Source organism: Mesitornis unicolor, unplaced genomic scaffold, assembly GCF_000695765.1.
Source record: "Mesitornis unicolor isolate BGI_N332 unplaced genomic scaffold, ASM69576v1 scaffold47881, whole genome shotgun sequence".
Taxonomy (NCBI): Eukaryota; Metazoa; Chordata; class Aves; order Mesitornithiformes; family Mesitornithidae; genus Mesitornis; species Mesitornis unicolor.
Window position 1 is genome coordinate 1 of NW_010162677.1, and position 27,804 is coordinate 27,804.

Here is a 27,804-nt window from a genome sequence, read left to right on the forward strand (position 1 = left end):
ATACATATATACATATATATATATATATATAAAATAAAGATCAAGTCTGTTTTTTTGGTTATAGGCCATATGCATTATTTTCTACTCAGTATTTTATTTTTCCCATCAGAGGTATAAAATGCATTTTTCTTCAAAAAACACTTCGGTCTAGGAGAGTAATTTTACACATTTCTTTCTGAAATGTATGTGAGGACAGAACTGCATGCATTCTAGGGAAGAGTACAGGCCAAGTGCGTACATGCTACTGCCAATAAAAAGAAGATAAGTATACTCTAACATGTTTTTCTGGTTAGAAGGTCAGAAGGAAGAAGAGAAGACAGTGAGACAGTGATTACCAAACAGATTTTATGCTGTGGAGATGGTAGCTCCTCATTCACACTTTTAATTGACTCTGGAAGCCTGGAAGATTTTATTTACCATCTCCTGCTCCAAGAGAAAGCTAGCAAGGTTTACCCTAACTGAAGATGGTCTAGCTTTCATGTTGCCTTTTCCTTAGTTGTTTCTTTGTGCTCTCCAGATCCAATTCTTAAAAGCCTCTCCAAAAAACAGTGCTGGCTCTTATCTGTTAGTATATGATATAATGAACCTAATAGTCTCAGCTGAGTATTTTGAAGGTTTTATGGCAAAATGCTTCTCAACATGTATAAATTCTGAAATACATCATTTCACAGCACTAGTGGTTGCCATCATGAAAAAAGTCAAATTTCTGACAACAGCAGCATGGCACCATAACACAATAGAGTAAATCTATCCAGCCATAAACCTAGTTCAACAGTTAGAAAAGTTTTAATCATTGAAAAAGTGCCTAATAAATTCAGAGGGTTTTTTGACTGGTGGGGTTTTGTGGGCTTGCTGGGTTTCAGGCTGGGTTTTCGTTGGGGTGTTTTTTGTTTGTTGGTTTGGTTTTGTGTTGTTTTTTTTTTTAAATCTACAAACCTATACTTTCCTTCCATCAGTTAAAAAAGATATATAACAAGTAGGAGCTCTGATGACCTTCTGTGGCAAGGGAGATCTGTCTGGGACCTTATCCCATGTTATACAACTTGTAACTCCTATAGCAGTGCTTGCATTAATTTTAAATCAGTTACTATGCATGTGCACACAGAGCTCATTCTGACAGTATGTCAAATTTTAATCGAAACTCTTAAAACCAGTGAGATTTATTTGAAACCAGAATATTATTCTGTAAAGCCCATGAAACAAACCTGAGAGTTCTGAATGCGAATAGTCCCAGGTGACAGTGCTTGTGTCACCACTTGACCTTGTGGAGTGACCACAGTGACGGGCTGATACACTGTCCCCCCTTAAAACAAAACAGCAACAAAGATTACAGGTAAGTAAAAGCCCTTCAAGTATGATTCTCTTTAAATACACAAACACATCAGCACTACAGACAATACAACAGTTTTGATAACGTATCAACTATTCTTTTCTAGTAAGCATGCAAGATGTGCTCATACAAAAATCTGTGTTAAATTTGATTATGTTCCCCTGTATTTCAGGCATTCTAAATCTATTTTCAAAGGGAAGTGCCATGACTATCAGGCTATAAAATAGTTCACTGTTTCATTTTAACTGAGCTAACTCTTCAGCCGACAAGGGTCACACCACCAAAATCACACCTGTGTGCTCTGACTGGTTAGGGCAGTCAGCTGGGTGACACCTAGATGTTCAGGTCAACTAAGTTGACAGAATCTTGGCACAGTGGGTCCTGGGCACTCAGGCCACAAAGCACACACTGTGTTTCAGGACAACCTCTCTGCAAGTGTATGCAAGTGTATATAAGGAGCAGACTGCACTGCTTTGTTGCATTTGTAGTCAAGGTGGAGGTTTTGTTTGTTTGTTTGTTTGTGTGTGGGAGGGTGTTTGTTTGTTTTCTGTTTGTTTGTTTTAAAACCTTGCTTAGAAGCAAGATAAAACATTTCCTTTCAAATGTCATCTCCATACAGTAGTAGAACAACTTAGACATCAAAGATTTCACAGACTTGTAGGTGTGGTTTCAAACTCCATAGAACATGAGACAGCTAGCAAGTGCAAGTGCTGTATTTTAGGTAATACATGTTTTTGTCAAACAGAATTCTTTTTCTGGGGGGGGGGGGGGGGGAAGGAAAAAAAACAAGAAGTAAAACAACCCAGTCTCCAAAAAGTCTTTTAACGAAAGTAACACTGTGCAGAAAGATCTCTTAATATTTTATATATGTAACCTCCATTTACATATGCATAGTTTGTATACATATAGATTAAATGAATGCTCAGAAACTGGTAAGGCACTCGGCCATATTACAACAACTTTTCAGGTATTAAAACAAGTTTTTAAAAGTATTTGTGTATTTTTTATTATAATAACTATAAAAGAAACCAAAGTGAAGAGAAAGGTGTCAGTTTTTATTTACTGTGTCATACCTGCTACTGTTGCCATAGTTACATTTCCCTGCTGCAATGCTGATGCTGGCACCATAATCCCTTGGGGACTGAGTGTGCCTGCAATGGCACTTGGAATTTGCTAGAAAAAGAAAACAATTAGTTGCTTGCACTTTTTTTAAGATTTTTTTTTAAAAGACATAAAGCACGCTTGTGTAATTTTGGCTCTAAGAATACATTTGGAGTTTAATCACAGGATTAACTTCAAAGAGAAAGAGACTTCATTAGAGGTTCATCATTACCTACATTAACTTTCTCATTATCGCCTATCATTACCTTTGAAAATCCTCATGAAAACAACTCTTAGAAAAGACATAAAACTATCTTGAGAAATGTTAGGAGAGAAATTATTCTAGATATATAAACACTAAGAGAAACAGTTTCCAAAAGCACAAGGGAAGAAGGAGACATGAAATGGACCCTTGATGCTCTTATTATGAGCATCAAAGCTTTAGAATTTTAGTTATTACCTTAATTCCTTCCATTTCAAAATAATATATTTAATGTATTAAGTATTCAAGATGCCCAGTATGTTTTATTCTGCTTAGGACAGTTCCTACTCAACCCTGACCATACAAACTCTTACACATTCCTTAATATGCATGAATAATCTCTAGTAGTGTTACTAAATGCAAAATTCAGCCCCTCCTGTCTCTATAGAAGACTGTAACAGACATACAAAAAAAAGCCTTTTCAAAAGGTGTTCTACTTTCTTCTGATATTAGACTCTCCTTTCCACGTTTCCAGACACGAAAACCCAAGTAAGGAGTTCAGACAGTGAAGTTTAAAAGCCACTGAGACTTTTCAGAATATATAGCACCAAATGCATTCATAAGACAGAGAAGGACCATCCCCTAGGGCTAGTTATCTAGTAGGTACTCAAGTGGCAAGGCTCGCTTTCCAGCATCTAACAGCAGAAGCATCAACCGTTACATACTAACTGCTGTTAATTAACTGTTGTCAATTTAGTACCAAAAAATGCAACTGGTTATTGCATTTAGGTAATGTCAACAATATATAAACTGAGGTTCACATGTACAGAAATGGGTCCTGTTCGTAACTACACAGCTACCCCAGGTGACGTGCAATGCCATACATCTCAAATATTGCAACTATAATCCATCAGACATTGTCTATTTGTTCCAGAATACATTGTGTATAAAACATTGAGATGGCTGATACTTTTTAATGAAGCAGACTAGGCTAAGGAGACCTTCTTAACAAGGATTTTTTTTTCTACTCCTGTTTATTTTGTTTCCTAGCCTCCTTCCAAGAAAACAGCAAGTCCAGGCTACTGTGAGTATCTCCATCTGATGAACTGAGGGAAAATCATAAAAGGAAGACAGACAAAAAAAGTGACACTATGTTTTGGCACATTTCAACAAATTGGGCAATCAGGCAGTGGCACACAGGTGTGCACAAAAAGAAATACAGCTCTTAATAAGTGATTTTGAGAAAGTGAAAGAAACTGCAGACACACTGTTTGCAAACTAATAGCAACAGAAGTATAGTTATAACTTCCTAAAGAAATCTAAGCAAAAATACACTTAACTCTATTTGAAACATACCTGGGATTGCACAGGGGAATAAGGACTTCCAGGCTCTCCACTTAATAGAGTTTCACTGTTCATTTTTGTCTTCAGGCAGGCAATGTAACGACTACAGAAATCCTTGCAGAGTTCATTAACCTTTTCTAGCTCAAGCAGATGGATACGCAGAACTTGGATTGCTTTTACCATCTAGGAAGAGAATTTAAAAAAAATCTTGAAACAAAATTACTGTTAACTTAAAAAATATTTAATGTGAGATTTAAGCAAACACTACTTCCCAGTAACGAAGACCATCCAGTTAAAGCAGAGTTAGTAATTGCTAAGTGCTGACCAGAGTTCCCTAGCTCTGACCATTACGGTCCTGAAATGTAAAAGGAACATGTTTACATTCAAAACCTGTATCCTTTCACTGCAAAAGTAAACTACCATACAGGGGAAACAAAACACAACAAGAAGATAATCTTTGTCTCAGGTGACACATTAGGAAAACAGAGCATAGTTAAGGTGTACGTGGAGCACAGAATGAGCCTGCGTGTCCATGTGATCTTTTATCCCCATCATACAACGCTGAGTCACATACCACATACCACACGGTATTTTTCTATAAAATTAAAGAGGCCCTAAAGTTTGTCACATTGTTTAACAAAGCTTAAAGTAATGAAGCAGTTCTTCAGTCCTAGAGCTGTATATCAAAGATTAACAACTCTGGGGTAAAATCTTGTAAGAACTTTCAGGTGAAGAGACTGTTTCTGAACCATTAAATACTAAGCACTAATCACAAAAACAAATTCATGTTTAAACAACCGAAGTACAGGAGATATGTATATGATGAGAATACTTATCATGCTTACTGGTAGAAAAAGACTCATAAGCTGGGAGAGCTAATGGTATTACATACTGCATAAAAATAGCTTAGGTCACTGTAAGGGTCATGGCAGAAGATCAAAAGCTAAAACTAAATCCAGATGGTCTAAATTTTCACGAAGCAGTAGGAAATCCAGGTCATTCAAATATGCATATAACACATTGGCAAAGTAATTACCTTTTTTTTTTATACAGTGTGCCATCTCCAACATTTACTTGCTATGCTACATCACCAAGGAAAACATCCTTCAGTTCTATGAAACTGAATAAATGATAATTTAGAAACATACTGCAGAGCTTGATTTTAGCATTATTTGGAAGAATTTGTCCTATATGAAGGTTCATTTATGTGGCCGGAGCCCTGAATCCAGTGACCAGAAATGATAGCTTATGAAGTAACCCATTTATTTCTTCTAACTGAAGAAGCCAACTGGGAGCTGAAGCTGCCTTTGTTCACAGCACCTGAAGATCAAGTCAGGCAAACTTGTGTGCGTGTTCCCCTCTCCACCATGACGACTTAGCTTTCATTGTGACACAGCTTTTCCCTGTATTTTCAGTAGAAGGTACTCCAGTTGTATGACACTCATTCAATGTAGACAATTGTATGTTAAAATAAACAAGAGAAAAAAAAATTGTTATAACAAAGAAGAAAATCTTATCCCTTCTCAGGGCTAAAAAGAAAAAAAACCTACATGTATCTTTAGAAGCACAGCAGCAGAAAAAAATTGAACTGTGGACTTGAGGTAGTTGATCCAAATTAAAAACTGGTAACTCTTACAACCTATGACACCAAAAGCCTTTGAAATAGTAGCGCAAGGGCCCAGCGCTGAGGCATGTATAAAAACCAGCAGTCTTCTAAAACAGTCTTCACCAGTGGTTGCTGTTTAAATTGTGTTTAAGTGCCTTTCAACACAGCCAAGTTAAACTACGCAAATTTAACTAGACTTTAACACAAAAATGTCAACTTTGTTTAAAGATATTCTGTTCCTTTCAGAATTATTAAAGATTGTTCTGTAATACTGCAATAACCAAAAAGAGTTTCAGAGACAAAAAAGTACAAATTATAAAATTCTTCATGTGTGCAGCAGACCAACACAGAGCACATACATTATTGAATGCCTTAAACATTCAGCTAAAACCGAGGTAACAAAATGATGCCTTTGGGCGTATAATATTTGGCTGTACTAGTGATCAGTTTTGCTCAGTCATGAGAGGTTTTTTCTCTTAAACCATTACCTGTGTTTATAGTGTTTATTTATCAGCATTTGTTTGGGGGAAAAATAAAAAAAGTTCTTTCTTCAGCTAAGATTTAATTTCAAACTGATGGCTGATACCTGAAGTGAAAATTGAATTGAAGTCAAAGTTAACCATAAACCAAGAACTAGTAACACTATCCAGGTTTCTGCAGAGCCACACACAGTCACACTACTCTTTCAGGAAGCCGCGCTACTGTGGCTAGGGAGGCAAACAAAACTTTGTAAATATGCCATGCCTGTCACCAGGACTCATTCGGTCATTTACAACTATGCTATTTGTGGCCATATGGCTTCCAGTCTCGTTGCACGTGTGGACCAAACTTAAGTTTGTTAGCAGAAGTTCACTTTTTCCTTAAAACTAAAATTAATAAACAAAGAACAAACTCCTGATCAAATCACCCATGTTGAACAAGGGTAATACAAAGAAATGTTTCCAGACAGATCACAGCAGCAGTAATATTTCATTCCCATGTTTTTAAAAGGCACACCTTAAAAATCTACAATAATGTTTTTGTTAGTGCTACTGAGCAGAATATAGTGTAGAACAATGAATTTTTAAAACCCACTTGATTCAGCCTTTTCAGCTGTAGAAATAAACCTTAGTATCATTACAGAGATATGCACAGACAGACGTAACCAAGAGATACATGAATATTGTTGAAACTTTAAAAATAAAGATAATGGTAAACTATTAAGCAGCGAAAGAATGGTTACTGGAAAACATCCAATTCTGGCTAAAACTGCTATCCAGAGCATATTAATGTATAAATATATCACATACTACATTTTGAGACCTCTTTAGCTGAAAATGCTGTAAGCTTGTACCTGTGTCCTATCTTTTCAGTGCCTCAAACACACGGTGCAACAGGCACAGAATACACAATGCACTACTTTCATCATAATCTCCAGCTCACCTTTGTCTATCTAAAACATATAATTACATAACATATAATAGATCATAATTTTTTACATATTTCAGGGCATATAACATTAGCATATAGCAAATACACACATGGACAACATAAATAAAAGAAACTCCATGTACTGACAAGTAAACTTCTCACTGAAATGACTCTTCTCATTTTCAAAAAAACAATTGAAATATGTACATTTACAGCTCACCCACCTTCCTGAGCAAACCCTTCTGAGGCAATTTAGGTCTTCAGAGGAAGAACACAAACTCTGGGAGAGGGGGTATTTTGTTTTCATTTGCTTTGATTTGATAACCCCTCTTCCCTATTTTGAGAGCCCAGCTATAAGACACGGCTAGGAAAGGTATGACTAAAGGTTTACGAGACAGTTCTGCATATTATGATAGCAACAATACTTTTCAGAAATGCAAAAGCATGGCTTGTTGAGTCAAAAATATTCAAATGACATCAGCTGGCTTCACCACCACTACAACTTTTCCTGACACAATTAAAAATTCAATAGGATAGTCTTTGAGAAAAGGGTACTGAACCAAAAATCCTTACCCCAAACGAAACAAAAAACTCGAGGGTCTTCAAAAAAGGCAGTGTCCTGTTCAAATACAAAAGTGAGAGTATGTTTAACACCCCTTGTTTTGCATTGTTTCTAGACTTGATAAAGCCGTAAGTAACCTGCTCTGACTTCACAGATGACCCTACTTTGTCCAGGAGGTTGGACTACAGATCTCTTGCACTTGTAATCCAACCTGAATCATCCTATGGTCCTATGAGCGTGGGAAATGAAAACAGCCGCCCATATATGGGAAGAGTTTACTGTGAACAGAAGCTATAGAAGAGGTAGGAACCATCCTGGAGCAACTTAATGCTTCTGCAGTGGCTGGATTAACAGTAAGCAACAAGGAAGTGTCAACTACTGAATGTCTTAAGACATAACCTAATCTGTGAAAACTCTAAAAATGATCTGCAAACATTCATGCTGAAAAACTTCTTAGAGATGGAGGAATCTGCCTGTGTAAGTCCTAAGCACAAAAGGATACTAACAGAGAGCAAAATTAAGTTGGTTCATTCCAAGAAAATGAGATAGAGATGTCAAAGGGTAAGGGGCAAAGTGTAAGAGGCTTCAACAGATGATACTCCATGTTACAGGGATACAGCTGAGCATGCTTCCAGCAAGAAGTACATGTACTTGGGAACCTCTGGTGAGCAATACAGACCACCAAGATCTGGTCCTTAATAGCAAACACCTCTTCTGGTGCTGATGCAAAGGACTATGGTTGATGCAAAGTAACAATTCAAAAAGATAAGGAGGAACTTAAAGCTCTGGGAAAGAAAGTACACTTTCAGTCTAGTAAGTAAAACAGGAGCACAAGCTTCAGCTTCCACTTCTTCCCACAGGGACTAGGATTTGAAAAGAGGAGGTCTGTAGCACTTCTTGCAGCTAATCAGCACTTACATCAAGTTCAGAGAAGATCATCAATGGAGACATGGACAGCACAAGTGACCAAGAATCAGAAAAGAGAACAAAGTTGTTGAAAACCAGAAGATCCCTGTAGAAGACATTCCAAGATAGAGAGTAATTCTGGCTCCAACAATATGCTATGCTACACATACCTATAAGAGCTAAATATTTACTGCAAAAAACCAGAAACCTGTACCTCTCTCTTTTACTTCCCTGAATAGTCCAAGCTGTCTGGTCAGAGCCAGTGAATTTGGAAGGGAAAAGTTTTAAAGTTCTGTTTGTGTTCAATAGTTCTTGAAGAGCAAACATGCAACCAGCACAGAAAAACCACTTTCTTTGTGTATTTATTAAGGGCGGACCAGAACTCCTGGGAGAGTTTCAGTCCAAAGACAACTACTTCTTCTGAGTGGAAGATGAACCTGCGTTAAAGGTAGATGTACCTAGAACGTCAAGACTTCCTAGATCTCAGGGCAAGCTGATAGAATCGGTCCAGGAGCGAGCACTGAAGCTTCTCAGATTTCTTTCAACAGATCTTGAACTTTACCTGTCCCTGCAATACGATCTTCCTTAGAAGGAAAAGAGGCATTTTTCTACAGCCCTCAGATAAAGGAAGAGACAACTGAAACTTCATGTTTTTTTGTCAGTTTTGTGCGTTTTTTAGTGTTGCAGCTTTTGAACACAAACCATTGCTGACTCTATTACATGAATGCACATATAGAAAAAGAATAGGAACATAGCAATAAATCAAATAAAAATTATTATTAATCCAGTTAATATTGCAGAGTACCTTAAAATTCATTTAAGGAAAAAATTCCACAAGAAAGTGCTACCTATTCTAAGAAATTCTCACTCTTCTAAATATGCTGAAGCCTAATACCAAAGTTCTGACTTGATGCAGAAGCCATCAATACTTAACAGAAACATTCCCATCCATTTCACTGCAAACACCCTATTTTGACAATGTGTCTGATGAATTCAGACTTGGGAAAGACACTGCAAACATAAAAAGCCTAGTAACTCTATTTCTGTGTTTACCATAATGCTTTGCCACACTGCTTCAAGATCACCAACTGACATTGTTGGATTGGTTAACTACAAAGAGTGGAATCCCTCCATCTAGATAATAAAAAAAGGACTGAAACTTGGTTTACAGGCCAGGCTTAGCAATATATGGATACACTTAAAATTAAGTTTCAGGTGAATGCTACCTGTATTTCCCAGTGCTGGAATCCTTTATACTACTAATGCATGAAACCTCCAATTAATTTCGAATGAGAATTGTAATACCAAAGTAACAAAGTAATCTAGACCGTAGCTTACTAAGAGCTACTAAAGTTAGAACAACCTTATGCTGCTCTTGATGAACTTTGTTTCTGGTCAAACTGATCTAATGCCTGTGCCATCCAGACCAACATTCTGTGGTCCTCTGGATGAAAAAAATCACTCTTTTCCTTAGGAATAATCAAGGCATTTCAAATGAGTGCACAATACAAAACATTGTCAGGATTGTAAGAGGCCCTACAATCAGCATCTGTGACCCTTCACAATTTCTGTTATTTAGCCCATCAATCTATGGGCAGTATGGAGCCTGAAATTATATTCTGCTGTTTTGGAGTTATCAGTTCAAGCTCCATTACAAAAGCTGTGCAGTGTAGTTAAGTTCTACATGCCACTTCTGAAAGAACTAAGGAAAAAAAAAAACAACATCTGAATTAATGGCAAATTTCCTTACTGTAGGCAGGCCTATGACACTTTTAGGATAAGACTTCAATTTGGCTCTTTGTAGTACTATAACGTTCAGTTCATTGCAGTTTAGCTCTGACACCAAGTTGAATGATTACTACCAAGCAAGCATTCATACCTTATTTGTTTGACTCTGCTGGAGTCAGATAAGAGTACAGGTGGTAAGCAAGTAGTTGTTTCGCGTACCGCTCCACCCTTCTGGCTTGCTGTAATTAGCAGGCTTTGCTATCTTCTCAAGTTGATTTAAAATTGGAGTTAAAAAGGGAGGGACAGCAAGAACAGAAGACATAACAAAGGTGCACAATATTAAAATCGTCTCTACTAAAAAGAGATTGTTAATCTATATAAAAATGTATATATTTATGTGACACAAGGCAGGAAAACTGCTCAGCTACAGCCTTCTCTGTGCAGCCATCAATATTTCAAGCTGAAGAGACTGAAAACCATACTAGCTATTCACAACTAGACAGAAAATTTTCTGCTCATTGCCTTTGACAAAATGAACAGCCTGTGAGACCGTCAGATGTTTATAGAGTCGCCGGCCTTCAGGACTGGAAGAGGACAAGTCGCACTCAGATTTCATTTGGTATCTAGCAATAGAAAGTCATGGCCAACAACACAACTACAGAACAGGAGTTCAATGCCAAAGATATCAGATTTTGCAATGTGGTTCCAGTTTAAGATAGTACTGACCTCAGCAGGCACAGAATACAAATACCTCTTCATCCATCTCAAGCAAAATCAGCCGGATTTGTGCAGCCCATCAACAAAGATGAATACCACATATACCAAGAGACTTTGTTACCACTAAAATCACGAACAAGTTAGTTGGCAGGATGGTCTATCTGAACACAGCAAACCCATCTACAGCCAAAGCAAACTAGACCTGAGAGAATGTTTGTGTACAATCAAAAGCATGTGAAGCAGGCCAAGGCATATAGGATCTTTATGAAACCAATCTTTGTAGGCTAAGAGAAACCACAACATAGTTAAGGTTGGAAGGGACCTCTTGAGGTTGTTTAATGCATCCCACCTGCTCAAAGCAAGGTCAATGAGGGCAGGTTTCTCAGGGCCATGTCCAGTTGGGTTTTGACTCTCCAAGGATGGAGACTTTACAACTTGCTTGTGCAACCTGCTCCAGTATTCAACCATCCTGACAGTAAAAGTGCTTTTTATGTTTTAATTGAACTTATCTTACGTTTTATGTCCACTTCCTCTTGCCCTTTCACTGGGCACCACTGAGAAGACTAAGAGAGCCTGTCATCTTTATTCCCCCATTAGGTATTTAGATACCTTGATAACACTCCCAAAAACCTTCACTGCTGCAGGCCAACAAGTCCCAGCTCTCTGAGCCTCTCTTTATATGAGAGAGGTTCAAGTCCTCTAATCATCTCTGTGGTCCTTTGCTGGACTCACTGCAGTATGTCTACATCTAGTAGTGGGAAGCCCAAAACTGTACCCAGCACTCCAGATGTGTCTCACCAGCACCAAATGGAAGTAAATGATCATGTCTCTTGACCTGCTGACTATGCTTTCCATAACACAGCCCAAGTACGCTGAATTTCTTTGCTGCAAGGATGCACTGCTGTTTCATATTTGGCTTGGTGTCCACCAAGACTGTCAGGTCCTTTTCCAGAAAGCTGCTTTTCAGCTGGTTGGCACCCAGAGTGTACCTGTGCATGGGGTTATTCTGACCCAGGTACAGGACTTGGCATTTCCCTTTGTTGAACTCCATGAGATTCCTGTTTGCCTATTTCTCCAAAAGTGACAAAGCACCTTTGAATAGTGGCACAGCCATCTGGTCATCAACCACTCGTCTTAGTTTTGCAACATCTGAAAACTTGCCATGGGTACCCTCTGTCCAGATAATTTATGAAGATGTTAAACAGTATTGGCTCCAGTATCAATCCCTGGAGTACACCACTAATGACAAGCCTTCAACTGGACTTCATGCTGCTGAACTCAATCCTTTGAGCCCAGCAGTTCATGCAGGTTTCAGTCCATTTCACTGCTCATTTATCTATTCCGTATTCTATCAATCAGTCTGTCTACAGGAACATTACAGGAGACAATGCCAAAAGTCTTACTGGAGTCAAGATAAACCACAGCCATTGCTCTTTCCTCATCCACTGAGACAGAATATAGAAAATAGCCTCAGACTTAGCAAGTCAGCAGACCTGCTTCATGCAGAACAGAACTAACTTTCATTTTTGAGTAAAGTATTGGAGGCAAGTATATTCAAAAGTCTTTGAAGAAAGAGCCATGGAAAATTTTACTGGTGTCTTCAAATTCACAGCTGATGTGCAAGAAGCACTCCAGAGGTGTCACTGATAGCAGTAACATGAACCCAAACATATTACAGAGTAAAAGAGAAAGAAAGAAGCAATTCCAAAATTATAAGCATTCCTGGTAGTCAACTTTCTATATACCTGGGTCAAACCACAAGATCCTGAAACTGGTATGTTATTTGGAGAATTCTGTGTGCAATTCATTTTAACAACCAAAAGTCCCACAAGATTTTGTATGTGTGCAAATAAGCATCTGTGATGAACTGCATTTTTTAGCTTGGATTTAGTCGTCTTCAGAAACTAATGGCTCTTTAAAATATTTATCTCCTTCTACCTCAATAATGCACTTCTGGTTTTTCCCTCAAATTTGCCTGAGTGCTTTCCTGTTCAAGAAAGATCTAAAATGATGGTACCAGTGACCCTCAATCTCCAAGGATTCCTGCACCCCAATGGAACAGTCATCTCATTATAATAATTTTGAAGTAGCTATTTCTGCTTACAAATGTAAGGCAATCATTATAACGTGCTACAAATATTTCACAAATGTAATATTACACCACTTACATTTAAAATAATAAAAAAAATAATTAAAAAGCAAAGCACCCCACATCACTGTGGCTCACACTAGGGCAGTAACTAAAGAGAGAACTACCATTTATTTCCTCTTGCCTGTATTTTTCTTCTTTCATATTCTAATTCATACAGTGACAACTGTAATTCTGCTACAGGGTTTATTCATGGACGTGTTTTAGTTGGCATGTTAATGCTTCTTTCTACTTAGAAAACTAAGTAACTGTCTGTATCAACAAATATTTCTCAGGTGAGCTGAAACAAAACTTGCCCACAAAGATCTAATGATTAAGATACTAAGTCCTGGAGTGGTTCCAGAGGAGAACAGCGAGGCTGGTGAAGGGACTAGAGGGAAAGACTTATAATGAGAGACTAAGGGAGCTGGGGTTGTTTAGCCTAGAGAAGAGGAGACTCAGGGGGGACCTTATCACTCTCTACAACTACCTGGAGGGAGGTTGTAGTCAGGTGGGGGTCAGGCTCTTCTCCCAGGCAACTGGTGACAGGACAAGAGGGCATAGCCTGAAGCTACGTCAGAGGAGGTTTAGGCTGGATATTTGAAAGCACTTTTTCATGGAGAGGGTGATGAGGCATTGGAATGGACTGCCCAGGGAGGTGGTGGAGTCACCACCCCTGGAGGTGTTGAAGGAAAGGCTGGATGTGGCACTTAGTGCCATGGTCTAGCCAGTGTGGTAGTGTTAGGTCATAAGCTGGACTTGGTGATCTCAGAGGTCTTTTCCAGCCTCAATAATTCTGTGATTCTGTGTTTCCTATTGTAGTTGCAAGTTTGACCAAAGTGGCCAATGCCTGTTCTCCAGTTCTTCACTTATAAAACTGAGAATCTTTACACTTAATACTGAGACTGCCATTATGTACCATATTATGTGTCCTTCAGCTGCTTTCCCATCATTCTGAAGGGCATTGTTTCGGGTCACTGTCTAAAGCAAAAACCTTATTTGAGTCTCAATATGTTTTCAAATTGAAAATAAAAGCTTCTGTAAGACAAACAGCTCCTCAGACAAAGCTGTATGAGGACTTTTTGAAAGTGCTTTTGCAATTGGATTAGTGCAAAGTGAACTTGATCCATCCTTCAAGATCTCCTCTAAGGTAACTTGGTATTTACATAGACTAAGACCACTGACACAACGTATCAAGATACTTCAATCCTGGCCACTGTAATCTACAGTTAAAAGGATATAACAAGTAGCTGAGAAGGTAACTTATGTCTCTAGCTAGAGCTGTAAAAGCTTGCCTCACTCTAGAACATCCAGTCTTCTGCCTTCTTTACTCTCACACTGGCCTAATTATACAGAGAAACTCTTTTAGCTTTATTTTCCATAATACTATTGAAATACTTAAGTACACTAACAATTAGTCATAAAGTGCTTGGAAAGAAATCAAGCTATGCAAAATGACTATTTAGGCTGCTTGCACACTTTTTTTTTTTTTTTTGCAACACGTGCCCTTCCTAACATGCTGTTCACTGCAACACTGCTGCCAATTTTAAACAGCATCTCAGATTTATTTCTTGTTTAAACCTTGGTTTTGTTTTAAGAGTTTTCTCCAGGCACATTAGGTACATTACCTTAGCCTCCCACACAGGATATTATTTTCCCACTAAAGTCTTTCTAGATATGAGCTTCAAAACATTACAATTTCTGCAGTTTACAACCTCCCATCAATTTAGTTTTGTTTGTGAACTTCAATGTTTTAAGTAGCCTTTTCTCCTACATGGCAGACTCAAGGAAGAACACTTGCTTTCTTATACAGTCCCCTTAAAGGAACATACTTTAAAAAACTAAACACTTGAGCCCTATAATTCTAACATTCTTGAATATGATACAATCTAATTGCAACATAACTCTAAAGAGATCAAGGCAGGTAGACAGATTAGAAACTAGAATGCCAAGAGAGGTGCTCTCTAGAGATGCGATTCAAGAGGAAGACTAAGGAACTGTGGAAATCACAGCTTCATCACAGTTAGAACTTTCAGAAAGCCTAAAGGAGACAATGACACGTAAAGAAAAAATTGTATACGTTAAAAGACTCTCTAAGCTCATCTTATAACAGCTCTTCTCCCACGTTAAGTAGATGAACCCTGATTATAAAAAACAAAACAAGACAAAAACCCAAAAAGTTGAAACAGCTTATACTTACCAAATTATCAGTTTCTGGATCTTCACAGAAAAATGGTTTTCCTTCTTTCTCCTGCTTCCTTACAAAATTTTCAATATCTACATCAAAACTAGCAGAAGTTGTGCCTTCTGAGCCTTGCGTAGATTGTTCACATTTTTCAAATAATAGTGCTAACAAGGGAAATAGTGGGTGCCTAGAATAAAAATTACAATATATGAATAAATATTTTCACTTACATTTACACCACTGAAACGAAGGACATCAGGCTCTCATTCATAACAGTCACTCATTAAGAAACAGAAAGTCTTGGAAGAGACTGCATATAACACCACTGGCTATAGCAAAACATGATGGAAGTTCAGGGTTTTTTTTCATTTTGATTTACCATACACTGTAGAGGCAAGTAAAGCAGTAAAATATGTATGTTTAAATAAAGAGAACAACCATAAGCTAAAAATCTATGACATACTATTTAATTCACTGTAACTGAGTGGCAAGAGATACATTAATACTGTGCATTAAAAATGAGGATTAGTATTTACAAATAGGATTAATGCAGATTTAAATTACAGAATAAAGTCAAATAAGATGAAATTATTCTTCAATGTGGGCCTATTTATACACCACAGATAATTTTACAAAACTGAGAATAGTATCCTGGCTGTACTTCAAGGCCTCCTACGAAATCACTTTCAGAGCAGATGATTTTGTTCGCACACGTCTGTAAATGAGTGGATACATCTTCCTGCTTCAGGTTTATGGTCTGTATTTTTCTTAACTCCAAACTGGTAATAATTAGACCCTGACAAAACACTTCAAGTGAAAGAACACTTAACCTCATCGAGACCAAGCATACTGCTTGGTACAGCAATTAACACTGGAAAATCTCAAACTAGCGTGTTTATACATCAACATCTGATCCAATTTGAGCTAATTACTGGGCAATAGATCATTATTCCTAAAGAAAAGGAAGTAAAGATCGACCTAATTACAATAAAAATAAAATCTCACATTAAAGATAAAATCTACAGTATAACAAATAAGTGACCATAGATCAACAGCCTGAGTAGCTCGCTAAATTTCATGTGTGCTTTAACGGCAGCCACCTCTAGAATATCCTTTAAAAGTATGAAATCGAAGAATCCCACAATAAAGGGAAGTTTTTTCCCTTGGCTGAAGACTGACAGGAAGCTAATTTGATCTCATTCTTTCCTTGCAAACTACTGAGACAGTTAGTCAAGAGTTCATCTGATTTAAAGCTACTTATAATTTTAAGCTACTTATTATTAATTTAAAAAATCCTCTATGCTTTACCCTTCAAAAGACAGATCATGAGTCCATTACTACCTGTAAATGGCCTGCTTGTCTGCATCCATTGGAGTTTGAGATTCTACAGGGGCAGGACTCACCCCTTCTGCATCAGTTTCGGAGCAGTTGGGATCTTGTTCAGTTTTTAACTCTGTTACTACTTGCATCTGCAGAAAAAAGTAAGTTATAAGTAAAGTTGCATGCTTGATGTAAAACAAGCGTAGTGTTTTCTAAGGAAATAGCAATGCAAAGGGCTACTAAATTGCCAGAAGGTTGGTATGACTTGGCAGTTACACAGTAAGCCATAGCAGTAACAAAACCTCTTTTAATTCTTGACACTTTTTGATGGGTAGTGTAAAGGTCACTTCAAGTTTCAGCAGTTGCTCTGAAAATCGGAATGACAGATATTAGTAAATTCTTAAAGCATTTTGTCTCTGAAGTGGCTGGTTTTGGAACAGGCTAGAGTACAGTGCTCCAAAAAAATTATGGGGATGTCTGCATAAGAAGCCTTTAGGAGGAAACTAACAGAGAGTTTCCAATCTTAAGTTTTCTTTCTTGTTTCTTACTGTATGTTATATCAAGATACTGAAGAAAAGAGATCCTGAAGTTTTTCTTCTCCATTAAAATACACATTTTCTTACAAAGAACCGAAACATTCTGCGTCCCACCAATCTTTCAGTCATCAGGAGTGTAACCTTCCCTGACCTTTACCACTCCAATTTGCATATTGTAGTAACAAATTATTTTAGGAATACCAAGCTACTGGAGAAAACAGCAGTCACTGCTTTTATAAATCCATTTAACATACAGTTACACAATCTGCCATGACTGGAAAAAGAACACAGGCCCACAGCTTCTACTGTGCACCTCTTAAATCGCACTAGATGGATGGCCAGTAGTGCCTTTGAGGTGTTTTGAAGGTGTCAAAAGTGGTATTTCTATCACTTCCAGCTAAAATCCTGCAGATTAAAAAAAAGGTCTTAAAGGAATCTGGCCTTTGAAAGTCATAGTTTCCACTCTATCCCAAACCCTTGATTTTCTCCCCTTTGAGCACTGGGAACATCCGTACAAAGACATGATATCACTAACATATCTTTTTTTTTTCTCCTACTTTAACCCTAACAAGTTTTATCTTGAGTAGAGGACAGACACCATTCTAGGTATCACCAGGCAGCCAGAATTGATACCTGCGGACAAGAACTGTACAGAATACAATCCTCCTGGGAAATGTACATATCTTATCACTCACAGGAATCCTCCGAGACGAGAGCTGGCCGCCAGAAACTATTAGAAAACCTGACTCTGACAGAATTTAACCTATTTCCACACAACATAAGTAAAAGGAATTTATGCTATTCCCAACAAGAAGTCTGCGAAAACCAAAAGGTTTGTGCTTTATTGCCTGTCAGGGCCAAGCCATCTCCTAGCAAAATCAAAAACTGAGAAAATGCCAGCATGTCCTACTCAACAGAGCAGCCTGCCTTGGAAAAAGCTGTCTGAGCAAGCATAAACGACTTTTAAGGCAGAATGCTGGCAAAAAAGATGCAACTAACGGACTAATTTCTTGGCTAATGACAAGGAGGAGCAATATAAAAGGGGATCACTCTTACATGTGATCACAAACGTTGAGCCATGCATCTGCAGAGGTTGAATGCAGAGAGCATGTTCAGTAACGGCTTTGTCTCACTGGAAGGAGGAACTAGTTCACTTAAAACTGCAAGCTATTTTCTGTGGGCCATTTCCAAACTACAAAAGCAGCAGGCACCCAAATTACTTGTCTGTCTTAGTCACTGATACACAATGAATAGAAAGAAAATGCTCCTTCACAATCTGTTCTTTACAAAAACGTGTATTAATTTCACTGACGTGTCACAAGATGGCATGTATTTGCTGGGGGAATAAAGCAAAAGATGCAAGGTAGGTGAGAGGAGGAAGAGATAAGAACTGCAATAAAAGAAGCAAACAACAGCAACAAAAATCAATAATCTCAGATTGCATACAGATAAACAGCATTTTATAAGACTTGGGAAAAATTGCTGGTTTTCTTCTGACTGTTCACCACTGTTGCCATCTGCTGACAGAAGTATTTGTATTTACTGCTTAGGGCTGACACATGGTAATGTAAAAATGGGTGTTCAGAGTACAGGCCACCAGCATGTCTTGTCTCCAGTTAACAGTATTTTAAGTTAGCAATGCAAACTGTTGCAATATACAGCCTGTTGCACAAAAAAGAAACACCATGACCAGACATATCCCAGCATGCCTCATTATTCTGTTTGTTCACAGAAATAGGAAACTGGAAGCCTACTGACCAACTTTCTAATTTGCAATTATAATCAATAACCTCATTAATTCAAGTATTTTACCAGTTTTCAGCCTGCAGTGTAATTGTATCAACTTAAATGTAGCCAAAGTAGCATCTAATTCTACATAACTAAATTTAGCCTTCACTTGCTCAAGACCAGCAAGCCTGTAACCGCCTAAATGTCATCTACCTATTGTAACTGCAGACACATCAGAACACTAAAATACCATGTACACAAAACATTAAGGATGCCCATCTGATTTTCATAAAAACAGGAACATTACAGCACACAAATCACCTAGAGCAAGTTCAGAAGAAAACCCCTTATCTAACCCTTCTTCCAGAAGTTAAGCAAAGTCATGTAAATATTAGCTAAGCCTTTAAATAAGTATGTAAGTATTAAAGAATAGCAGCTTATCACTTTAAAGATCTTGTTTTACAAACAAGAACAGATACTGAAACAATGCCAAAGCAGGCATTAAGGAAAAAGTCACTACCTTTTTTCTTTTGCTAACCCTATTTAGTTCACAGAGAAAGAAAAACACACCCACCTGTTGTCCATCTTGATAGTTGTCTATACTTAATGTCTGTGTTGCCATCATGGTTAATGAAACATTAATTATGTCAAAGCATCGTAAGTATGACCAAATATTCTTAAAAAACAAAAAAAAAGTCAGTTACAAAAGTGACCACTTAGAATCCAGTTCTAAAAGATGAAAAAAAGAAAGATTTATGCACACTTCCATCCAAACAATCAGGGAGTTTACTGACAACGATAGTCACGTGCAATTTCGAAAATAAATAAATAAATTTGAAAATGCAACAACTTTCATCAGGAAAAAGTTCATTGTATTGTTTTGTATTTTTAGACTTTTACTAAGACTGAGGTTCTTTTATATTCATGAACTTCAAGTGAACTTTAGCATTTATTTTTGCACTACTTAACTTATTCAAAGGTAATACATAAAATCTAGAAATTAGCAAAGATTTATGTTTCAGTGTTTTGAAAAGACTAACACCACACTGAGCATTACTGTAACTGAAGTAATAACAGTCTACAACTGATGAACCAAATGTAAAAAATCTTAAGAAATACCCTATTTCCTTATGAGAATGAAACCCATGTTTCAAAGTTAGGGTGTGAAATTACTTTTAGAAACCAAAGTTTCAAATCACTTTTGACATCAGGAGTGTCACCATGCAACTCATTTAAGGCTCAACAAAGAACAGAACACTATCTAACCACTGTTAAACAACTGGGCCTATGTGATTATGTAGTTCAAAAGTGACCTAAGAATTCAGAAGTCTCACTTTCATAGACATTCAATACTTTGGGAAATATTAACAGTATTTATAACACAAGTAAATTTATTTATGTATTACCTCTGAACATTAGCTGGAGTTTGGTGCCCAGATGAATTAAACTTTTTTTTTTCTTAAAGCTCAATATTCAATCATTAAAAAAAAAAATACATAGCATAGTGCCACCACCAGATAGTTTATCCATCAAATTACTAATTTACATTTCATTTTCTTGTTAGATTAGCAGCCATTACAACTGAGATTACACAATTCATTAAGCTATTACCGTTAAATATTACCATAGAACTAAACTTTCCTTGACATACAGGAGTCCTAACGTTTAGCTTCTCTTTTTTGTCCATTTAACAGTTTCAAGCACAGAGACAAACCTAACTCCTCAGGACAGACCTCAAGCCTAACTTTGCATAAAGTTCTACTTTAAGTGCGATTCCTAAGCATTACTGCAATTTTATTTTATTTTTTTTTTCAGCTAGCTTTAAAGACCAGAGAAGTTGACCAGGATGACACAAGCGTGACTTCCTTTATGGACGAGGTTACTGACTTTCACTCACTCATGCCTACATGGAGCTGTTACTTGTTGGGAGTCTCTGCCATTTTACACACACAGAAGCATCTCGGGAACCACAAATATGAGCAGAAAGAGCAGATCTTGGTTCTGGTATTGGGTCACGTGCTTAAAAAGCTGAACAAGTTTCTATCTGCACATACTATGCACATATCATCTTCAGCAGCTCGTGGATGAAGTATTCCTTAAAGCTACAAGGTATGCTGCAGTCTGGGACTTCCTGTGCTAATGTACATTTTTCTTAAGAATACAATTCACAGAGGAAAAGAGTAGAGATTGCATTTTGAGTTTTCCTAATAGCTTTAATGAAACTATTTTCTGGTTCTAGTTTGTCTGTTTTAACAGAACATCAGTTTCTTTGAAACTCCAAAAATATTACTGATTTCTCCAACAAAATTTTAAAAAAGGGAATTACATAAATGCACTCACTGATAGATTTTTTTTTGGGGGGGGGGTTAAAGTTATGAATAATTTAATGTTAAAATTAAATCAGTATTTGCCACAACAGCAAAGTGAGATATCTTTCAAATTACTTTAAGGGGACACATTCAAAAACATCAGCCCTGTAAGCATTTGCCTTACTTTTAAACATTTATTTTCTTTAAAAAATGGTAACTTACAACTGGTGCATTAGTGTCTTTCTGTATTTATAGAGTGGACAGGCACATACAGAATGTTGCATTTATTCATTCTCAAAAGGTGCACATTTAATTTCTGACTGTGATATCCAAAGCATAAACGAGACTACCCTCAAAATAAAGGCAGAAGAGGTCAACAGCTCAACAAAGAAAGAACAAACAGTATTCAGCAACTGTTTGAGAAGCTGAAGAAGTTCCTCACAAAAAGCTGTTAAAGAAATTGTTTGGCTGTGAGAGAAAGACAAAGCTCTTAGCCAGAAATGGGGAAATAAGAGGAGGTAAAACAGTCATAGAATGTCTTAAGAGTTAAGCAAGGATCTGAGATCACATTAGTGACACTTCAAATAACATTAAGAGGGAAGCAACAAAGATAACACATGTAAACTGGTGAAGACAATAGGACAAGTCAAGAATTTCTGTAGAATAAGACCAACCCTTCCTTCCAGGTTTCCACAGGAAAGAGACATTCCCCAACTAGAAATCCCCCAGGCCACACAAAGTAAGAAAGAGGTGCACAGCTTTGGGCTAGATCCATAGATATTTCATCAAGGACTTTTGCCCTATTTTCTCCCAGGGGAACAGCTGAAAGAATTCTACACGGGCATATCCTTTATTTCCTGTAAGAGCTCCCCCTCTGACTTATAATTACAGTAGAAGAAGATTAAGCTATTAGGCAAGATAGGAACTGATGAGATTTAGTGAAGACAAGTACTGCAAATCAAGAAGAACAAATTGAGCTAATCACACACTTAAATTGAGGCAATTAACTGAGGAATTACTTTGGATCACTAAAGAGAAACATCTCCTCATTACCCAGCAGTGGTAAGAGACAAACTACGATAAACTTTAAGATGAATAACTGAAAAGGTATTTACACATTTGGCTTTTATAACCTAATTTAGGATCCAGTATCCAGTCCTGGTCAGCAGATACACAGCATAAGCAGATGTTCATTCTGCAAACAGCGATGCTAGATGAAGCTGGTATCGCTCCCAGATGTTGATCACTGCCACCCTGCCAGACCTAATTACTTCCACAGCTCTACCACCAAGCTAACAGAACACGTGAAGGATCTCTGATCCTTTTTACATAAAGTGAGCTAGGCCGGTTCAACCCACTGTTAAAGGTGGCTCTGATGTAAACCAGCTGACTTTGAAGCACATTGCTGTGCTCTCGTACAACCCCTGCTCTTGGCTGACCTACTAGTGTGGTAATTTCTGGCTTATGTGTGGCAATTATCAACTCACAGCAGGACCATCTTTAACCAGCACGGCTATACCAAATACAATATGGCCTATGGTATCTGAAGTGGGTCTAAAAACATGTGACTTAGCTTTAAAAATGCCAATTATTCTTTGTTAAAGAAATCTAGAGTAGAAGAAAAACTGTGCATTTGTGTTATATTCAAAGAGTTACGAATAAGAATAAAAAAACCCAAGGCTGAGAGAGTCACACAGTCTCCTTCATGCAGAGCAGAATTTACTCTCATTCTATTTATTTTGTCAAGAAAACACAAGGAAATGTTTGAGGTCAAGTAAACTGGAAGGTGATGCATGAACTGCAACCAGAAACTTCATTGATATCTGTGGTGAAAGGGAATTTATAAAAGCACTGCATAACGCAAAAAAAAGTGAAAGGAAAAAAAAAATCAAGCCTTTAATAAAAATAAGTACGAAGATACAATGTAAAGTAGAAAGGAAGCTAAATTAAGAGGAGTAATCATAATTAGAAATGTGGAGACTATGTGCAAGTTAAGGAATAACTAAGAGAACAGATTAAAGGTAAGCTGAAACATATACACAAAGTGATCACTTAACATACATCACTCCTCACTTGCCCCACTTACTCCTTCATTATTAAGAGCAAAGGGACCACCCAGTAACGTTAACATCAGGTACAAGTAAGCTGTTGCAGTTCAGTAATATCATTTTTAACATATACAAGCTACAACAGATGTTTGTAAGAGATATAAATAGTTATGCTTCAGGGTATAAACCAACCACTTAGGGTTGTGAAGAAACTACCCACCAGACTTGTTAACAAGTCATCATTTCTTCTAATTTTCCCCTATATGCATTCTTTTGAAGTCCTTCAGAGAGAAACAGACATATGGCAGATTCAGCATAGCTATCTGTTCATTCTTATTTAACTTTAGTCCTGGCACTTGCTCTACAACACAGATCCTTACATTCACATACAAAGTTAATAAGAAACAAAAACCAAAACAGCAAGTTTGACATACAAAAAGTACCTAGAATTGGCTTCACTTTTAATCAAAATACATAATGATATTTGCTTCCAGGGCACACTGCTTTCTAAAGGAGATAAAATATTGGCTGTGAGAAAGCTGCTCACCCCTTTTCCTTCAGTGGGTTGAAGACGACATTATTTTGATCCAGCAACGTGAATCCCACTGATGTGCAATGCAGAAGACAGAAACCTAAAAACCAACGGAGAAATATTCAGGAGACAACAACACAGAACATACCTTCTGAGACAGTGTGATTAAAGAAAATATTTAAGTTTATTATGTGGCTCCCTCCTCAAGTTTATTTAAACTGACAGGATTTTTTTGCATGTTTTGCAAAATTCTGTTTTGTATTTTTAATAATCCGTAACCGTACCCACTATCCCATGCTATTGTTTGAACTTTCTCTTATCTTATTCCCTTCATTCTCTGTATTTATCTCTGTCTTTGCTGACACCTCTAACATAAGGCTCCATTTGGACTACTAACTTACTTGCCGTTTAACCTTTATATTTCACTCTCTGGCTCAGTGTCTGTCTGCTTAGACTAAACAAGGCGCAGCCCAGAAACAAAACTATGAAATGCAAATAAGAGTAACTCATCAGTGCTGTAATAATTAAGCATGAAACCAAAAGAGGTGAAAGTCTTTTTAAAAAAATTTAAATCTTCATAATCATGCTTTGATTTTACCATGGAATGTATTCTAATGATGGCTATGATCAAGTAATCTACTACGTGATAAAAACTAACAGACTATAGGAAGAGGAGTGAGCCATTATTAGGACGACATGTTCTGTAAAGACTGGTTCTGCTACAGAATTATTCTATAATTTTAAAAAGCTTTCCAAAAATTACCACTTAAAATTACTTTAATTATATTTAATTTAATAGCATCTGTTTGATATATTAAAGTTGCCTTTAAGTAGTAGTAATGATCGTGAAAGCAAAGTAACAAAGGTTATGAAAATGTATTTAGAAAACACTACTGCTGAAAAGCATTTTTAAAAGCCTGCAGAACTATCTAAGGGGAAGCTCCAAACACTGATGTTGCACAAAGGCCATCTGAAATAATATGATGGCTAAAACACACAGCTGAGATCTTGAATCAGATTATCTCCCGAGGTCCTGTGTTCCCAGTTTTGCCAACTGCATACAAACTGGAATGAAAGTCACTCCAGCATTTTTGAAAGTGAAATGAAGTTGGTATTTGGATTTGTGAACCAGTATTTATCCATGTGTAACGTAGAAGCAGTGTTTTTCAGACAAATTTCAGACAGAGAAATAAAATGCTAAGGGTGTTATGGTTTAAGGGTTACCAGCCTGAAAGGGAAGGACAGGTGGTGTCTGTAGGACCCTGGGTGGTCAGAGATCAGTACTGTTCCCTCCCCTTTCTGGACTACTGGGATCGGGTTTTGTATATAGTTAAATATCTTTTGTCCCTTATTAATTCTCTTTTCCTTTCCCCTGTTGTTTTTCATTAAACTTGTTACAGTCTTAACTTCCAACCTTGTGTGAAGCATCTTTTCTCTATTCCCTTTTTTTTAATCCTCTCCTGGGAGGATGGAGGACAACAGAGAGAAAATCCTGCTCCCTGGGCTTGCCCTGAGCCCTAAACGGAGACAAAGGGCCACTCAATTTAGACGCCCTCTCTGGTTCATGAAACCAAGTTCTAAAAGAGCAGTGAAGATAGTCTCAGGACTTATAAAGTGGTATAACCTTCAGTCATTGGTCAGAGATTAAATACTGCACTAGAACAAGTTTCAGTCCAAACTTAAACACCAGGTCTTGAAGCCTCAAGGGGCAGACGACTCATTAAAAGCTCTTACCATTTTCTCTTAAGCTGTCAAAGACCTATGGCCCCCAAAAATGGGCTTCCCTCCTTTTTGCAACTTCTTAATTCTGTTATAAAAAGAGAGCATACTCTCTTATTCCCTTCCTCACACGCTATTTATCTTCTATAATTTTGGTACTCATTTTCATCCACCTCAACTTACTGAGCTATTTTCAAATAGAGAACTTCTCACTATTCATAGCACCTCCTAAATGTAGGTCACTGCCAGATAAATTGGGATTGTCTATTCCTTGTCTGCTCAGACAGAAAGAAGAACTATTTCACCACTGCAAATCTGAAAAACTTGCTCCTTTCATTCAGAAACAACTGCAGCAAAGAAACAATGGTGCCACTTCTGCCAGATCTGGTCAGTCAAAAATATTTCACGTACGAAGCAGCCCTTGCCCACAGAGTCTTCAGCTGAAACTCAAAATTGGCAAGTTTCTAGGCAGTGTATAAGATATTGAGGGCAGAAAGAAAGTGGCATTGAAGAACTGCAGGCCCAGGTGGAAGATACTGCAGAGGAAAAAGAGAAGGAGCCAGAGGACATTGCAGTCATACTGCCTTCTTCCAAGAGATGTTTGACAGTCACTAAGACTAGAGTCTACCCTAAAACACATCAGACAAGAAAACAAGAGATATCAGCTTGCATGTTATGTCTTCTCACATATCCCAGTGGGGACAAGAACAGGGAGCAGAAACATCTGCTAAAGGATGGAGACAACACCAAGGCACTGTGGAGCCTAAACTTGGAATTGCTATTGCCAATTCATTTTTGTTCCCTTTTACTCCTCTTGCAAACAAGCTTTAAAGTCATGTCATCATAATAAAGAAGATACTTAGCTATGAAACCAAAACCAAGGACAACTCGCTTTGTCACATAAAAAGCATATCACAATTGAAGTTTTTACTACAAAGTAAAATATGACCTTGTTCATTCGAGCACAGAAGCACCCTCTGTTCAGTCATTCTCTCATTTTGCATGTCAGCTAGTAAGAAACAAAGACCTGTGCACACATTCACATATAAAAATACTAGCAGACATTAAGATCAAGATGTGTTTGTACTTTTATAGATTCAAATAGTAATAATGAAGCAATATGCAGAGTATTTTTAGACAACATGCCATCAGGGATTCATTGTACCTTTGCTGCAGTGGTTACTATCTCCATAAATCCGCCTTCAAAGAGACATTCAGTAAAATTAAGACAAACAAATCAACATGAAATTGATGCATATGAGTTTATTAAAACTGTGCTCAGTCAGAAAGTACTCTTTGTTCAGCAGCAAGGTGGCTTCCATTTCCTCTATCTTATGTACTTACAAAGCCTAATCATTATTTAGAACATTGCACTTTTAGACAGATGATGTTCCTGCTCAGGAATATCATACCAGCCTCAGGGAGTTGCACTACACAGACACAACTAAGCAGTTATTACACAGCAGCAATGCTGTCAATTTCCCTAGAAGACAAGCCCTAAAAAGTCACAAAATCGATTTTTGGCTGCAGTAAAATGAGATTTACTTTGTGTCACTTTTTTCCCTTTATTGTTTGGTGGTGCAATAAAGTAATCTATAATAATAAATTTTGATGAATATATGATTACATTAAAAAAACTGAATGTACATTATGCTTTAAGAAACTGAAAATTAAAAATAAATTAAGATCCACCACTAAAGTTAAATTGCTTCAGAAATACAGGCTACACAAACTACCATCCACCTTTCTTTGCCTGTAGGATTTTGAACGCATACGCTATGTAACACTGACTTTATTCAGCAAGACCTTTCCAATACTGTACATACTGCTTTGTTGTCCCATTAATCTCGCATAGTGTGCTTTTTTCATATCATCCCATTGCAGAACTTAAGCCATACTAAGTATTTATACCGCAGACTATCTTCCAAGCGTCACCACACAAAGTCACACAGCATGGCAAACAACATCTCATCTCAAGAAAAGATCTGTGTCCCTTTCACAAGTCACTCTGTATATGAACTCTGATTTTGGTATTTTAAGGGAATTCTGGAAACTTTAAAAAAAAAAGCATTATAAAAATATGCTGCTTTACAAGCTGAAATTGCGTATGCAGTAACTGATAGAATGGATATTAAGGATGCATACGATAATATAAATTTCTCAAGGCACAACTACAGCAGAATTAAGGGCATCTGAGCCTTTTGAAGAACTTCAGCTCCTTAATTCTGCACACACCCTTTGTGTTTACACCAGCATATTTCTTGGGAAGCATGCACAATTGTGGTTCATGTAATCGCTAATTTACCATAGTGCTTCTTAACAAGGAAGCCAAAGATGCGAAATTCTATCCAATCTAGTCACAAAACAGTGTCACCTCAGTACCCTGCCTCCAA

General features: G+C 37.4%; 1 protein-coding gene across 1 annotated transcript; it reads right to left on the bottom strand.

The window, feature by feature from the left end:
- Nucleotides 1–1,205: 1,205 nt before the first annotated feature.
- On the bottom strand, nucleotides 1,206–19,473 carry LOC104547853 (homeobox protein PKNOX1; the record flags this gene model as incomplete). The annotated part of the gene is made up of 6 exons (XM_010193700.1): nucleotides 19,378–19,473; nucleotides 16,561–16,688; nucleotides 15,235–15,406; nucleotides 3,990–4,160; nucleotides 2,404–2,503; nucleotides 1,206–1,303 (listed from the first exon to the last, which is right to left on the bottom strand). Coding segments are annotated over exons 1-6 (720 nt in total), but the record flags the coding sequence as incomplete, so codon positions are not given.
- Between the last annotated feature and the right edge of the window lie 8,331 nt (nucleotides 19,474–27,804).